This window comes from Eleutherodactylus coqui, chromosome 13, assembly GCF_035609145.1.
Source record: "Eleutherodactylus coqui strain aEleCoq1 chromosome 13, aEleCoq1.hap1, whole genome shotgun sequence".
Lineage (NCBI taxonomy): Eukaryota > Metazoa > Chordata > Amphibia > Anura > Eleutherodactylidae > Eleutherodactylus > Eleutherodactylus coqui.
Genome location: NC_089849.1, coordinates 68,120,222 through 68,137,064, shown reverse-complemented (window position 1 = coordinate 68,137,064; position 16,843 = coordinate 68,120,222). Strand labels below are relative to the sequence as shown.

The window sequence follows — 16,843 nt, the reverse complement described above, 5'->3', positions numbered from 1 at the left end:
TTGGGAGTTATATGGGTACCAACATGTGTTCCTCTTATACGGTGGTTCTCTTATATAAGGGTATGGTCATGTGGTTCAGATCTGCTGAGAAAAATCTGCAGCAGCAAAATCCACACTTAGAGCCCATTCACATGGGCATATATTCAGTCATGGCAGCGCACGGGCACATTATAGCCTTTGAGTTATTCATGTGCAAATTTTCAAACGGACCAATGTTCCATGTGAAGAAAGAACTAGCATGTCCTGTCCTAGTCCAAATCAGGGATAAGAGTAGGATGTGTAATATCCACAGCCCCGCACATTGGACATCAATCAGACAGGGTGACGATGTCACTTCAGTCAACTGATGGACAGGGATCCCAAGAAGCGAACCCTGATGATGAACGATAGATGACTTAGCTTAAGGATAGGTTATCAACAGTCTAGTCCCGTGATAGCGAACCTTTTAGAGACCGAGTGCCCGAACTGCAACCGAAAACCCACTTATTTATCAGAAAAGTGTCAACATGTCAGAGGGCGGGGCTTATCACGATATATGATTTTACCCCCGTAGTTCTAAAAAGTATAGGCAATTGCCGATTTAAAATAGGCAACGTGCAGATTTTGATTGGTTTTTGGATGCGGAAATACTGCAGAATGTCCTCAGCGGAAATTTCTGTGGAAAAGTACTTCAGCGTTTCATCCAAAAAGCATTAAAAATCTGCACCCTGTGTATTTTGAAACAGCCCTGCCCATTTGCACCACATGTAAAGATACGCCAGCAGTAATAGTGACGCCCCCTCACCAACCCCAGCGATAATAGTGACCCATCCGAGCTGACAAAGTGATAACAGTGACCCCCCTCAGCGGCCCCAGCAAAATTAGTGACACCACCCCAGTATAATATAAAACTTTACATCAATAAATGTGTTGTTGGCACTATTGAATAACATTTTCCCTGGAGGAAATTCTTTGGAGCAACCGGTATTAGCGCGGAAATACTTCTCTTTGTTTCCCTAGTGTATTAGTGACACCCCAAAGCGGCCCCCAGTGTAACAGAGACACCCCACAGCGGCTTCCAGTGTAATAATGAGACCCCACAGCGTACCCCAGTGGATTAGTGAGACCCTACAGCAGCCCCCAGTGTATTAGTGAGAGCCCACAGCAGCACCCAATTGTAATTGTGACACTCCACAGCGGTCCCCCCAGTGTATTAGCGAGACCCCACAGCAGCCACCGGTGTATTGGTGACACCCCACAGCGCCCCCCAGTGTAATAGTGCTACTCCACAGTGGCCCCCAGTGTATTAGTGAGATCCCACAGTGGACCCCCGGGTAATAGTGACACCCCACAGCGGCCCAAAGTATATTAATGACCCCCACGGCGGCCCCCATTGTAATAATGAGACCCTACAGTGGCCCCCAGTGCATTAGTGAAACGCGACAGCGGCCCCCAGTGTATTAGTGAGACCCCACATTGGCCGCCAGTGTATTAGTGACACACCACAGCAGCTCCCAAGTGTAATAGTGACACGCCACTGTGGCCCCCAGCGTATTAGTGAGACCCCACATTGGCCGCCAGTGTATTAGTGACACACCACAGCAGCTCCCAAGTGTAATAGTGACACGCCACTGTGGCCCCCAGCGTATTAGTGAGACCCCACAGCGGCCCCCAGTGTATTACTGAGACCCCACAGCGGCCGCCAGTGTAATAGTGACACCCCACAGTGGCTCCCAGTGTAATATTGAGATCCCAGACGGCTTCCAGTGTATTAGTCACACCCCACAGAGGCCCCTAGTGTATTAGTGAGACCCCACAGCGGCCCCCAGTGTATTTGTGAGACCCCACTGCGGACCCCAGTGCATTATTCAGACCCCACAGCAGCCCCCAGTGTATTAGTGACACCCCACAGTGGCCCCTAGTGTATTAGTGAAACCCCTAGTGCAGTGATGGGCAACCTTTTGAGCTCAGTGTGTCAAAATTCGCCAAAAAAACGAGCATGACTCGGGTGGTGTGTCACTTCGAGAAAAAAATCCATAAATTCGCGATATTTATAGTTTAAATAACAAATATGTATAATTGTAATGTATAACTGTATTTAATAAACCCAAAACACCCATAGCACAGGCCCTCGCCTCTCCCAGCCTTCACCTCACTTACCTTAGTAATGATGAGCCCCCAGCGGCGACAGAGCCTCCCACAGCCGCCCCCTGCAGCGACAGAGCCTCCCACAGCAGCGACAGAGCCTCCCACAGCCGCCCCCTGCAGCGACAGCGCCCCCCCCCACAGCGGCCCTCAGCAGCGACAGCGGCCCCCAGCATTACCTGCCCTCCACACAGCGGCCCCCAGCATTACCTGCCCCCTCACAGCGGCCCCCAGCATTACCTGCCCCCTCACAGCGGCCCCCAGCATTACCTGCCCCCCACACAGCGGCCCCCAGCATTACCTGCCCCCCACACAGCGACCCCCAGCATTACCTGCCCCCCACACAGCGACCCCCAGCATTACTTTCCCCACACAGCGACCCCCAGCATTACTTTCCCCACACACAGCGACCCCCAGCATTACCTGCCCCACACACAGCGACAGCCAGCATTACCTCCCCACACACAGCGACCCCCAGCATTACCTGCCCCCCACACAGCGGCCCCCAGCATTACCTGCCACCTCTCAGCGGCCCCCAGCATTACCTGCCCCACACACAGCGGCCCCCAGCATTACCTGCCCCCCACACAGCGGCCCTCAGCATTACCTGCCCCACACACGGCGGCCCCCAGCATTACATGCCCCCCACACAGCGGCCCCCAGCATTACATGCCCCCCCCACACAGCGACCCCCAGCATTACCTGCCCCACACACAGCGGCCCCCAGCATTACCTGCCCCACACAGATGCCCCCCCCCCCCCAGCATTACCGGCCCCACACACAGATGCCGCCCCAGCATTACCTGCCCCACACACAGCGGCCCCCAGCATTACCTGACCCACACACAGCGGCCCCCCCAGCATTACCTGCCTCACACACAGATGCCCCCCGCCCCAGCATTACCTGCCCCACACACAGCGGCCCCCAGCATTACCTGCCCCACACACAGCGGCCCCCAGCATTACCTGCCCCACACACAGCGACCCCCAGCATTACCTGCCCCACACACAGCGACCCCCAGCATTACCTGCCCCACACACAGCGACCCCCAGCATTACCTGCCCCCCACACAGCGGCCCCCAGCATTACCTGCCCCCCACACAGCACCCCCCCTTAGCATTACCTGCCCCACACACAGATGCCCCCCCCCCCAGCATTAGCTGCCCCACACACAGCGGCCCCCAGCATTACCTGCCCCACACACAGCGACCCCCAGCATTACCTGCCCCACACACAGCGACCCCCAGCATTACCTGCCCCCCACACAGCAGCCCCCAGCATTACCTGCCCCCCACACAGCGGCCCCCAGCATTACCTGCCCCCCACACAGCGGCCCCCAGCATTACCGGCCCCACACACAGATGCCGCCCCAGCATTACCTGCCCCACACACAGCGGCCCCCAGCATTACCTGCCCCCCACACAGCGCCCCTCCCCCCCCCCCAGCATTACCTGCCCCACACACAGCGGCCCCTCCAGCATTACCTGCCCCAAACACAGATGCCCCCCCCCCCTTAGCATTACCTGCCCCACACACAGCGCCCCCCACAGCGGCCCCCAGCAGCGACAGCGCCCCCAGCAGCAACAGCGCCCCCAGCAGCGGCCCCCAGCATTACCTGCCCCCCACACAGCGGCCCCCAGCATTACCTGCCCCACACACAGCGCCCCCCAGCATTACCTGCCCCCCACACAGCGCCCTTCCCCAGCATTACCGGCCCTACACACAGATGCCCCCCCAGCATTACCTGCCCCACACACAGTGGCCCCCAGCATTACCTGCCCCACACACAGCGCCGCCCCCCCCCAGCATTACCTGCCCCACACACAGCGGCCCCCCTCCCCCCAGCATTACCTGCCCCACACACAGATGCCCCCCCCCCCAGCATTACCTGCCCCACACACAGAGGCCCCCAGCATTACCTGCCCCACACACAGCGCCCCCCAGCATTACCTACCCCACACACAGCGGCCCCCAGCATTACCTGCCCCACACACAGCGGCCCCCAGCATTACCTGCCCCACACACAGATGCCCCCCCAGCGGTGACTGCCCCCTTACAGCGGATCCCCCCCCCATGTACTTACCTTGTGGATGCCCCGCTCCTCCTGTGCCCGGCGCCCTCCAGCAGCGATCATCTCCGGCGCCAACTGTGACGTCAGTGTGTTGCAGGACACCTTCTTCCCCGGACGCTCCCGCGGAACCAACAGGTAAGAGATGTCAGGGGGCGGGGGGAGGAGGATCCTGGTGCACACTGACATCACAGTGTGCGCTGGGATCAGCGCTGTTAGTACTGCTGGTTAATGAATACCAGCAGGGGAGCCGCGGCCCCTGCCGGTATTCATTAACGGAGGAGCGGCCGCGTGTCAGCGACTATGGCTAGGCGTGTCAGTGCTGACACGCGTGTCATAGGTTCGCCATCACGGCCCTGGTGTATTAGTGAGACCCCACAGTGGCCACTAGTGTAATAGTGAGACCCCACAGCGGCCCCCAGTGTATCAGTGAGACCCCACAGCGGCCCCCAGTTTAATAGTGAGACCCCTCAGTGGCGCCCAGTGTATTAGTGACACACCACAGCAACCCCCAAGTGTAATAGTGACACGCCACTGTGGCCCCCAGCATATTAGTGAGACCCCATAGCGGCCCCCAGTGTATTACTGAGACCCCACAGCGGCCCCCAGTGTAATAGTGACACCCCACAGTGGCTCCCAGTGTAATATTGAGATCCCAAAGCGGCTTCCAGTGTATTAGTGACACCCCACAGCGGCCCCCATTGTAATAGTGAGACCCCATATTGGCCCCCAGTGTATTAGTGAGACCCACATCGGCCCCTATTGTGTAAGCAACACCTTACAGCGGCCCCTAGTGTGTTAGTGAGACCCCACAGCGGCCCCCAGTGTATTAGTAAGACCCCACAGCAGCCCCCATTGTAATAGTGAGACCCCTCAGCGGACCCCAGTGTAATAGTGAGGCCCCACAGCGTCCCCCAGTGTATTCGTGAGACCCCACAGCAACCCCCAGTGTATTAGATAGACCCCACAGTGGTACCCAATGTATTAGTGAAACCCCACAATGGACCCCAGTGTTATAGTGCGACCTCACAGCAGCCCCCAGTGTATTTGTGAGACCCAACTGCGGCCCCAGTGCATTATTCAGACCCCACAGCAGCCCCCAGTGCATTAGTGACACCCCACAGTGGCCCCCAGTTTATTAGTGAAACCCCTAGTGTATTAGTGGGATCCCACAGTGGCCACTAGTGTAATAGTGAGACTCCACAGCGGCCCCCAGTGTATTAGTGAGACCACACAGTGGAGCCCAGTGTATTAGTGAGACCCCACTGTGGCCCCCAGTGTATTAGTGAGACCCCACATTGGCCGCCAGTGTATTAGTGACACACCACAGCAGCCCCCAAGTGTAATAGTGACACGCCACTGTGGCCCCCAGTGTATAAGTGAGACCCCACAGCGGCCCCTAGTGTATTACTGAGACCCCACAGCGGCCCCCAGTGTAATAGTGACACCCCACAGTGGCTCCCAGTGTAATAATGAGATCCCAAAGCGGCTCCCAGTGTAATAGTGAGACCCCACAGCAGCTCCCAGTGTAATATTGAGATACCAAAACGGCTTCCAGTGAATTAGTGACACCCAACAGCTTACCCCCCCCCCCCCATTGTAATAGTGAGACACCATAGTGGCCCCCATTGTATTATTGAGACCCCACATCAGCCCCCAGTGTATAGGTGACAGCACACTGTGTATAAGTGGGACCCCACAGTGGCCCCCAGTGTATTAGTAAAACCTGACAGCGGCCCCCAGTGTATTAGTGAGACCCCACAGCTTCCTAAAAACCCTGTATAACACTCTGAGAGTGTTATATAGGGCTTTTAGAACTGTTGGGCCTCCTCCTGCACACGAACAGGTCGGATTCCGTGTGTGGAAGCCTGCAGCAGAATCTGGCCCTAAGCCCGACCAGCATCTGTGCGTACCTGTCTTTTCTGTTCTTTTTCTGTACTGCAGATGGTCGCAATGAGCCGCTGTCGGACATGCGCAGTACAGATTTTATTGTAAATGTTTCTTTTTTCCATGCCATCGCTAGGTCTCCAAGACCTATCCCCAATAGGCTTCAATGGAACTGCACAAAAATAGAGCAATGCTATGATTTTTCCAACAGTTGCGGAAATCATAATTTGTTTCCCCGAGTGTGCAGAAAGAATTGATTTTCCACAGCATGCTATGAACGGTATTTTCTGTGGACCTGCGCTGCAGACACCGACACCGCTGCAGACAGGAGCCCTTAGGCAGTTATATACACCAGTGTTTAGGACATGTGTTAAGCGAACCGAACCAGTGGAACCCTGTTTTGTGTAGAACTTTGCTAAAATCTTGGTTTGGGTTTTTCCTAACTCAAACTTTTAACAAAATTCAATCTGAAACAGGGTTCTACTGGTTCAGTGTGCTCAACACTACTCATGAACATGAGGTGGTAGCTTCTCCCATTAGCATACAATGGTGAGAGATTCAATGTTAAGGCCCATTTAGACACAACAATTCTCGCTCAAAAGCCATCTTTTGAGCGATAATCGCTGTGTGTAACTGCACTGACATCGTGCAGTTTTAGTTATCCCGTAACTCATCGTCGTCTTTGAGCGTGCTGAAAGACGACCATGAGCCTTATCAGAGATTCAGAGCGGGATACAGCTGATACTATTGTTTCAGCTGTATCCCGTTCCTGATGACAGGCTGGGTATGAAGAACAGAGTGGTCCAGCTGTGTTCTCCATACCCAGCACGGGGCGCTCGGCTCTATAACAGCCGGGCGCTCCGTGCAGAAAACATCTGGATGCAGAAAACAAGTGGGGACACCCCGTTTGTCTTCTGCATCCTCCGCTGGCAGCGCAAGGTGATCGCTCATCTTAAGCGATCATCTTGCTTTAAATGACACAACGATAATCGCTCAAAAGTCGCTTGAGCGACATCTTTTGAGCGATTATCGTTGTGTCTAAATGGGTCTTTAGGACAGTGCTGTTGTTGATGCAACCATTTAATGTTTACTGTTTGCCTTGCAGGTCTTGATAGATGGGCCTTCTTCTTTGATGTCTTCTTGTCTAATTTCTCCATTGTCACTGACAGATTTCAATGTGAGAAGTAGGTATTTATGAAGGCATAACTTTAAATGGGTCTGTCATGGTAGGAGATTCCCTTTATAAAATATAATGCAACATCTAAGTAAAAGTCTATATGATAATAGTATAGCCTCAGCTAATGCATCATGGTGTAGATGTTTAAGGGAAAGTAAAAACTCTCAGCTTCAAGAAGTGGCTGGAATACACAGAGAAGACCTCTAGAGTGTGACAGACAATCAAGTGAAGGGGGGGGGGCAGGCATGGAAAATGTGTTTTCACTGGAGTGACCCTTTATAAGTCTTCCAATACATTATATGGTAGGTTAAATGGTACAAATGAACAATACAGCGGGTCCCACCAAAAACAAGCCCTCCTGTATGTCACCTGAAAAATAAATAAGTTATGGTTCTGTGACCATGGCCACCGGCTCATCAGTGATCCTTAGTCATGAAAGGCTTACGTGATGTGAAGAAGACAATAAGTGATGAGTGGTCATTCGGTGACAATATCTACTATGCAAAAACAATAAACTTAAAAACTACATAAATTTGTATCAACGTAATTGGACTGAATGAAAAAAAATGTGTCTTTTATTTCGCATGCTGAACTTTCGAGAAAAAAAAATCAAAGCAATGGCTAAATAAAACATCTGTTGTAAATGTACACCAAGATTATACCATTAGGAAATACAACTTCTCCTACATAAAACAAGCCATCATATGGGGAAATAAAAATTGTATGGCTCTAGGAATGTAACTATACAAAAATGAACAATTAGTTAGTTATTTGGGCCTAAAATAAGCCAGTCATTGAGGAGTTAAGAAACGATTATTTAACTTATTTGTAAATACGGTAAAAGGCCGTTAATCTGGCACATGGTAACCCAGGAATATGAATAATCCACCAAGCAAGAAAAATTGTCACACAGAGTATATAGAAGCTTTTCTCATAATTCCGACAATTACTGGGCCCCTGTGTATCTTCATAGTCCGTGGTGGACCTTCTGAAACTCAGGAGCCTCTCCAGGAGGAGCCAATGCAATAGCCAATGGAACCATAGGTGCTAGCTAGAGATGAGCGAACCTACTCGTTTCGAGTAATTACTCGATCGAGCACCGCGATTTTCGAGTACTCCCGTACTTGGGTGAAAAGATTTGGGGGGCGCAGGGGAGGCGTGGCGGAGCGGGGGTAGCAGCGGGGAACAGGGAGGAGCCCTCTTTCTCTCCCTCTCCCCCCTCTCACCCACGGCGCCTCCCAAATCTTTTCACCCGAGTACGGAAGTACTCGAAAATCGCGGCGCTTGGGCGAAAAAGGTGCGTGGCCGATTACGCTTGCTCATCTCTAGTGTTAGCCCTATAGTATCAGCACATCAATGCCAGCAGACTTATCACATCATGGCCTTTAAGAACCACCATGGGTTGTCATACTGTATGTATAGGTGTGTATGTATGCTTTGTACAGTATGTACATCTACAGGAATGGATTATATAATTTGCAGAATTGGAAGATGTTGCATTACAGGAATTTGACTGCTGACATTCATGAAACAATAGAAAACTTTACACTCCATCTCTGGTTGTTATACACAGAAATTATAATATCTTTCACACTACTTGATGATGGTGCTTGTAGAACACCAATATTATGATCTCACTGTATGAATTTTGTCACGGCAACTTGCTGAACTCTACTACAGTGAGATTCCATATGAAACATGTCACAATTGATTTGATGACATCATCACCTTCTATATCCCACTGTCCTGCCTTGAAGGAAATCACTGCCTTACAGACTTCTGACTGTAAGGCGGCCCCCTTTGCGTATCGTGATACACAAAGCAAAAAGTGATTTTTATGATAGAGAAAAGTAGAAGAGCCAAACGAGATCAGGTTCTGATACAGAGGAGAGGGATTATCGAAGAGCAGCTACCCATATTCGTTTTAGGGCAAAAAGACACCCAGCCTCCGGATATGGATAATGCCACTTCAGAAATAATGTCTAAAAGACAAAATCTGGAGAAAAGAAGATCGAGCATGAGACATGAGATCCATACCCAAAAAAGGAATATGGAGAATCTCATGAGTGCTAATTCTGCAGAATCCGCTGCAGAACTCCAGAAGGCCATTCATGACTCCATGAAGAAAATTGGAGAACTGGCCCCAGAAATAAGAAGGATGAATAAAGATGCCATCCTCATAAAGCTGAGGAACATCATCAGCACAGAGCTGGAGTTTGAAGAGGCTCTGCAAGAAACACCTGCAAGCGTCCCATTCTCTGGATGGGAGAGCGAAGAGAGCCCAAATCCACAGAGAGAGGCAGCCCAGAACAGGATGAGAAACAACAGAGACTGGGTTGTCCAACGTAGAAGGCGTCTCAACTACGCCAGACCCATAGAGAATGGAAATGGTGCTCTAAAAAGGTCCCGGTCATCGGCTATAACCATCTCCTTTAAAGAGTCCAAGAAAATCAAGTACAGTGACTCCACACCCAATAGATCATTGGAGGAAGAAGCACCAGGTAAGCTGGAAATAATTCACTATGGTTAAACTGTAGGGGATAAGCGGGATTTTACAGCTAATTATTTGTAGGCCTGATTTATCCAAACTGTCTAATGGAAAAACTGTTCTTGTTGCCCATAGCAACCGATCATAATGCAGCTTTCATTGTTCCACGGAATTTCCAGAAATGGAATCTGAGCTCTGATTGGTCGCTATGGTGGGCAACAAGGGCAATTTTTCTATTAGTTCTAATAACTTAGATCCCAAATATTGGACTTTTTTATTAAGTTAAATCTCATTTAAAATATAGATTTTACAGTTCTAGTTAATATTGAATCTTTTCTCTTCCCAGCAGATGAAAGCCTTAATCCAGCCGTGATACCAGTTGAACACCTTGGTAATGCCAGCAGCCGGACTCCACCCCCCAGAGAACATGTCAATACAGTAACATCCATTGACCTGGATCACCTCACATTCCATAGAAAGCTTGGAGCGGGGACATTTGGAAAAGTAAGTGGCCAAAGATTTACATTTCTTCTAAAAATTAGACTTATTTTCATAATAAATCACTTTCTTTCCCCAAAATTCTCCTTGTCCTGATCTGATGTGATTCTCCTCCAGGTGGTCTTGGCATCTGATCCGGTTAGTGAAGAACTGCTGGCCATTAAAATTATGAACAAGAGCCGCACCGGTGATAAAATCTATACCGAGCTGGACGCTCTGACCATTGCCGCTGGGAGCCCCTTCTTAATATCACTGCGGGCATTTACAGAGAAGAAACATCATTATATAATTGCTATGGACTACATGGCCAGAGGAGACCTGCACCATCTGATGATGGAATGGATGCCGTTTGACTATCAAACAACAAGGTAAATATCTTATAGCTGAATCCTATAAGCTGCTGCATGTACATTGTGGTCCTGGAGCAAGGGACAATGACAACAGGAGGGGGTTTAAACATGAACAGGACATGTCTGTATATCTTCTGATGATCTCTAGGATTATGTATGGAGTCACTAACCAATCCCCTATTTTCTTCTCCACAGACCGTTTGCAGCAGAGATGGTCTGCGGCATCCAATTCCTACATGATCATGGCGTAGTACATCGGTAATTAGTTATATCCTCATATATAAATTCTGTATCACTAAGTTGTCTTCTTACATATCTATTCTATGTGGTTCTTTTCATGAACCATCCATCCTAATAAATGTCTCTTCTTTCTTTCTGCAGTGACCTGAAGCCCCAAAATATACTCCTCAGTGACAGCGGGCACATTAAGATCGCTGATTATGGATTAGCTGCGATTAATGTGTTTGGGGAGGACACGATGAATGACTTTTTAGGCACTAAAGGTTACACCGCCCCAGAGGTAAGGAACGTTCCTCTCTGATTGCTGTATACAGTAGGACTAAGTAATAACCTGTTACTTATGGCTTCCAGTGTGTTAACTTCCATCATCACCCAAGGAATCGCTATCTACCCTAATCTAATCACAGACCTGTCCTCATAGCCTCTGTATGTATATCCTTTCACCAGTATACTCAGCTGATCTTCCCATTGATATTTTAACAGGTGATGAACGGTGACATTTACAACCACCTGGTAGACTCCTTCTCTTTGGGTGTCATCTTATACATGATGAGCATAGGAGATCAACCATTCTATGGCGAAGGCACAATGGAGGATTATTATACATCACTGCAGGAGGATGAACCTTTTTATCTAGAGGGAATGTGCCCGAATGCTATCAGTATAATCGACGGGGTGAGTAGCATCAAATGAAGGATGATTGAGAGGAATAGAAGTTATTGTACTACAACCTAATACATAATATAATGGCTAATGGCTTCTCTTATTTTCCAGCTCCTCTGCAAGACTCCTTGTGACCGGTTGCCGATAACATCTTCCATCAGATCCCACCCGTTCTTCTACTCTATTGACTGGGATGATGTAGAGACAGGCAGTTCCTGCCCACCATTCCAATGGGACTTTGTAAGTATAACGCCCAGTGACATCCATTAGAGTGTTATCATTGATGTGTAACACATTCACAGTAGTACCCTTATTATATGTATATCTGTGAAGAGCAGAATCTCAGACATGTATTTTTGTGTTCTTACAGGAGTAATTGGCTCATACAATCCAGCCACATTCCCATATCATCCAGGAATGAGCCTTTCTACATCAATTATATTTACCATCTTATAAATCATCCACTACTTAACATCTAGAACAGTCCATTTCCATCAAGTGGATGATACTACTCTAACAACTGGACTGTTCTAAAAATCGGAATAACAGTACCATCAAATTCCCCCCACTTTAACATCAACGTGGATCATAACACCAAACATCTCGGGATTTATTCCGATCGCCATATTACTAATTATAGGTTGAAACTGAAAGAGTTCTATCAACCTTACTTGCTATGGAACCTTCTGAATGTCTCAACTACAATGTGGTGACAATGACAGAAGAAAGTTGTGAGGCAGAAGTAACTCCTTCACCTACCAGACATGGACTTATAGAAGGCTCACTGGCAAACCGCAGTGTTGTAAGAAGAACATCCAGGATACATTTCAGCTAGACGGGCCATACTTCAAAAATTGCTGCTCTTTCCTCTCCATCACACGTGACCTGGACCTGGATATCCAAAAACAACACATATGTAAGCCAAGGCCTGAAGAGCGGACTCACCATCATCTGCTCCTTTCTATTGAAAGTAATAACATTGCATAAGAGTAACATCTTTCATGTACAAATAAATGTATATTAACTTCTATGGAGGTTTTGGCTAAATTCTTTGCATAAACAGAACTTATTAATTATCATGAGAACCTAATATAATTGGGGGAGGATTTATGTAACATAAGGCGCTTTTGCACGGGACAACCTGTCGGGCGCAAGATGCCTAACAGCGATAATTATAACCGTTCCTGTGATTTTACCCAGGAATGATTATTACTAGTGAATGGAGGCGGAGTGGGCCGGGGATCATACCGGTCTGCCTGCCTCCATTCACAGTAAGCAGGCAGTCATTCATAAGTGACCAACTGCCTGTTTACACGGGCCGATCCATCCTTCAGTTTTCTGCATACATTTACACTGAACGGTAGTCATTAGGATTCTTGCAGGATCGCCAGAAATCGTACGATTATCGGCCCATATAAAAGCATGTGCACTCCCATGTTACATTGTATACGGTAAAGGAAGATGACTTATGTCTGGTTAGTTCAAAAGCAGTGAATGAGTATGGCTGCCACTATTAGACAAGCGGTATGGTTGGCACTGCATTAATATTTGGGCTCTATTTAATGGTGCTAATCTAGAGCCCTAAAGTTGGGAGTTATATGGGTACCAACATGTGTTCCTCTTATACGGTGGTTCTCTTATATAAGGGTATGGTCATGTGGTTCAGATCTGCTGAGAAAAATCTGCAGCAGCAAAATCCACACTTAGAGCCCATTCACATGGGCATATATTCAGTCATGGCAGCGCACGGGCACATTATAGCCTTTGAGTTATTCATGTGCAAATTTTCAAACGGACCAATGTTCCATGTGAAGAAAGAACTAGCATGTCCTGTCCTAGTCCACATCAGGGATAAGAGTAGGATGTGTAATATCCACTGCCCCGCACATTGGACATCAATCAGACACGGTGACGATGTCACTTCAGTCAACTGATTGACGGGGATCCCAAGAAGCGAACCCTGATGATGAACTATCGATGACTTAGCTTAAGGATAGGTTATCAACAGTCTAGTCCCGTGATAGCGAACCTTTTAGAGACCGAGTGCCCCAACTGCAACCGAAAACCCACTTATTTATCAGAAAAGTGTCAACATGTCAGAGGGCGGGGCTTATCACGATATATGATTTTACCCCCGTAGTTCTAAAAAGTATAGGGCCGATTTAAAATAGGCAACGTGCAGATTTTGATTGGTTTTTGGATGCGGAAATACTGCAGAATGTCCTCAGCGGAAATTTCTGTGGAAAAGTACTTCAGCGTTTCATCCAAAAAGCATTAAAAATCTGCACCCTGTGTATTTTGAAACAGCCCTGCCCATTTGAACCACATGTAAAGATACGCCAGCAGTAATAGTGACGCCCCCTCACCAACCCCAGCGATAATAGTGACCCATCCGAGCTGACAAAGTGATAATAGTGACCCCCCTCAGCGGCCCCAGCAAAATTAGTGACACCACCCCAGTATAATAATGACAGCACACCAGAATAATAGTAACACCCCCCGGTATAATAGTGACAGACCCCCAGTATATAAGTGACACCACACAGTGGCCCCTAGTTTATTATACTAGTGAGAATCCACAGTGGTCCCTAGTGTATTAGTGAGACCCCACAGCAGCCCCCAGTATAATAACAAAACCCACAGCGGCCCCTAGTATAATAGTAACACCCCACAACAGCTCCCACTATATTAGTGACACCCCACAGCGGCCCCCAGTGTATTAGTGATAGTCCACAGTGGCCCACAGTATAATAGTGAGACCCCACAGTGGCCCCCAGTGTATTAGTGACACCCCACGGCGGCCTCGAGTGTAATAGCGACATCCCACAGCATCCCTCAATGTATAAGTGACACCCACAGCAGTCCCAAGTGTTTTAGTGACTACCAACAGCGACCCCTGTGTAATAGTGAGACCCCACAGTGGCCCAGAGGATAATACTGAGACCCAACAGCAGCTCCAAGGTATAAGGGACACCCCACAGCGGCCCCCGGTGTATTATTGACACCCCACAGCGGCCCCCAGTGTATTAGTGACACCCACAGTTGCCACCAGTGTAACACTGAGACCCCACAGTGGCCCCCAGTGTATTAGTGACACCAGACAGCGGCCCCTAGCATATTAGTGACACCCCAAAGCGGCCTGCAGTGTAACAGTGAGACCCCACAGCGGCTCCCAGAGTAATAATGACACCCCACAGCGTATCCCAGTGGATTAGTGAGACCACGCAGCAGCTCCCAGTGTATTGGTGAGACCCTATATTGGCCCCCAGTGTATTAGTGAGCTCCCCTGCAGTGGCCCCCAGTGTAATAGTAAAACCCCACAGAGGCCACCAGTGAAATACTGAGATCCCACAGCAGCGAACGGTGTATTGGTGACACGCCACAGTGGCCCCCAGTGTAGTAGTGCCACTCAACAGTGGCCCCCAGTGTATTACTGAGACCCCACAGTGGACCCCCAGGTAATAGTGACACCCCACAATGGCCCTGAGTGCATTAGTGACACCCCACAGCGGCCCCAAGTATATAAGTGACACCCCATGGCAGCCCCGATTGTAACAATGACACCCCACAGCGGACCCCAGTGTATTAGTGAGACCCCACAGCAGCCTCCAGTGTATTAGTGAGACTCCACAGCTGCCCTTAGTGTTATAGTGAGACCCCACAGCTGCCCACAGTGTATTATTGAGACCCCCACAGCGGCCACCATTGTAATAGTGAGACTCCACAGCGGCCCTCATTGTAATAGTGGGACCCCATAGCGGCCTACAGTATATTAGTGAGACCCCACAGCAGCCCCACTGTACTAGTGAGACCCCACAATGGCTCCCAGTGAAATAGTGAAAAAAATTATGTACCCCAAAAGGAAAATTGCCAGATGGGGAAAAATGAAAACAAAGAGAAGTATTTCCGCGCTAATACCGGTTGCTCCAAAGAATTTCCTCCAGGGAAAATGTTATTCAATAGTGCCAACAACACATTTATTGATGTAAAGTCTCAATACAAAAAACTATTAAAATACTTGCATGAAAAAATGCAACGCGTTTCGGCGTATTATATCGTTTGTTTATGCTTGAGAAAGGCGTTATAATACGTAGTATTAAAATGCAAGTATTTTAATACTTTTTTTGTATTGAGACTTTACATCAATAAATGTGTTGTTGGCACTATGGAATAACATTTTCCCTGGAGGAAATTCTTTGGAGCAACCGGTATTAGCGCGGAAATACTTCTCTTTGTTTCCCTAGTGTATTAGTGACACCCCAAAGCGGCCCCCAGTGTAACAGAGAGACCCCACAGCGGCTTCCAGTGTAATAATGAGACCCCACAGCGTACCCCAGTGGATTAGTGAGACCCCACAGCAGCCCCCAGTGTATTAGTGAGACCCCACAGCAGCACCCAGTGTATTTGTGACACCCCACAGCAGCCCCAATTGTAATTGTGACACTCCACAGCGGTCCCCCCAGTGTATTAGCGAGACCCCACAGCAGCCACCGGTGTATTGGTGACACCCCACAGCGCCCCCCAGTGTAATAGTGCTACTCCACAGTGGCCCCCAGTGTATTAGTGAGATCCCACAGTGGACCCCCGGGTAATAGTGACACCCCACAGCGGCCCAAAGTATATTAATGACCCCCACGGCGGCCCCCATTGTAATAATGAGACCCTACAGTGGCCCCCAGTGCATTAGTGAAACGCGACAGCGGCCCCCAGTGTATTAGTGACACCCCACAGCAACCACTAGTGTATTAGTGACACCCCACAGCGGCACCCAGTGTAATAGTAAGACCCCGTAGCGGCCCCCAGTGTACTAGTGAGACCCCATAGTGGCCCCGAGTGTATTAGTGAGACCCCACAGCAGCCCCCAGTGTTTTAGTGACACCCCACAGCAGCCCCTAGTGTATTAGTGAGACCCCACAGCGGCCCGCGGTGTATTAGTGAGACCCCACAGTGGCCCCCAGTGTATTAGTGAGACCCCACAGCGATCCCCAGTGTATTAGTGAGACCCCACTGCAGAGCCCAGTAAGACCGCACAGTTGCCCCAGTGTAAAAGTGAGACGCCACAGTGGCCCCCAGTGTAAAAGCGAGACTCCCTCAGTCGCCTCCAGTGTATTAGTAAGACCCCACAGCGGCCCCCAGTGTATTAGTGAGACCACACAGCGGCGCCTAGTGTATTAACCCTATTGAATCCAATTTGTATCCTGGTTTTCTTAAATCAGCCTTAAATCATAATGTCTTCAGAGGTCAGACAGTGGATTGGAAAGGGTTAATGAAACCCCACAGCAGCTCCTAGTGTAATAGTGACACCCCACAGTGGCACCCGGTGTATTAGTGAGGCCACACAGCGGCC

At 49.3% G+C, this 16,843-nt stretch overlaps 1 protein-coding gene across 1 annotated transcript; it reads left to right on the top strand.

Annotated features, from left to right (window-relative positions):
* The first annotated feature begins 10,792 nt into the window (after positions 1-10,792).
* Positions 10,793-11,902, top strand: LOC136588731 (protein kinase C delta type-like). The gene is made up of 5 exons (XM_066588156.1): positions 10,793-10,851; positions 10,975-11,113; positions 11,317-11,508; positions 11,608-11,736; positions 11,867-11,902. Exons 1-5 carry the CDS (start codon positions 10,805-10,807, stop codon positions 11,870-11,872), a joined length of 513 nt encoding a protein of 170 aa, XP_066444253.1. The 5' UTR covers positions 10,793-10,804; the 3' UTR covers positions 11,873-11,902.
* The last annotated feature ends 4,941 nt before the right edge of the window (positions 11,903-16,843 follow it).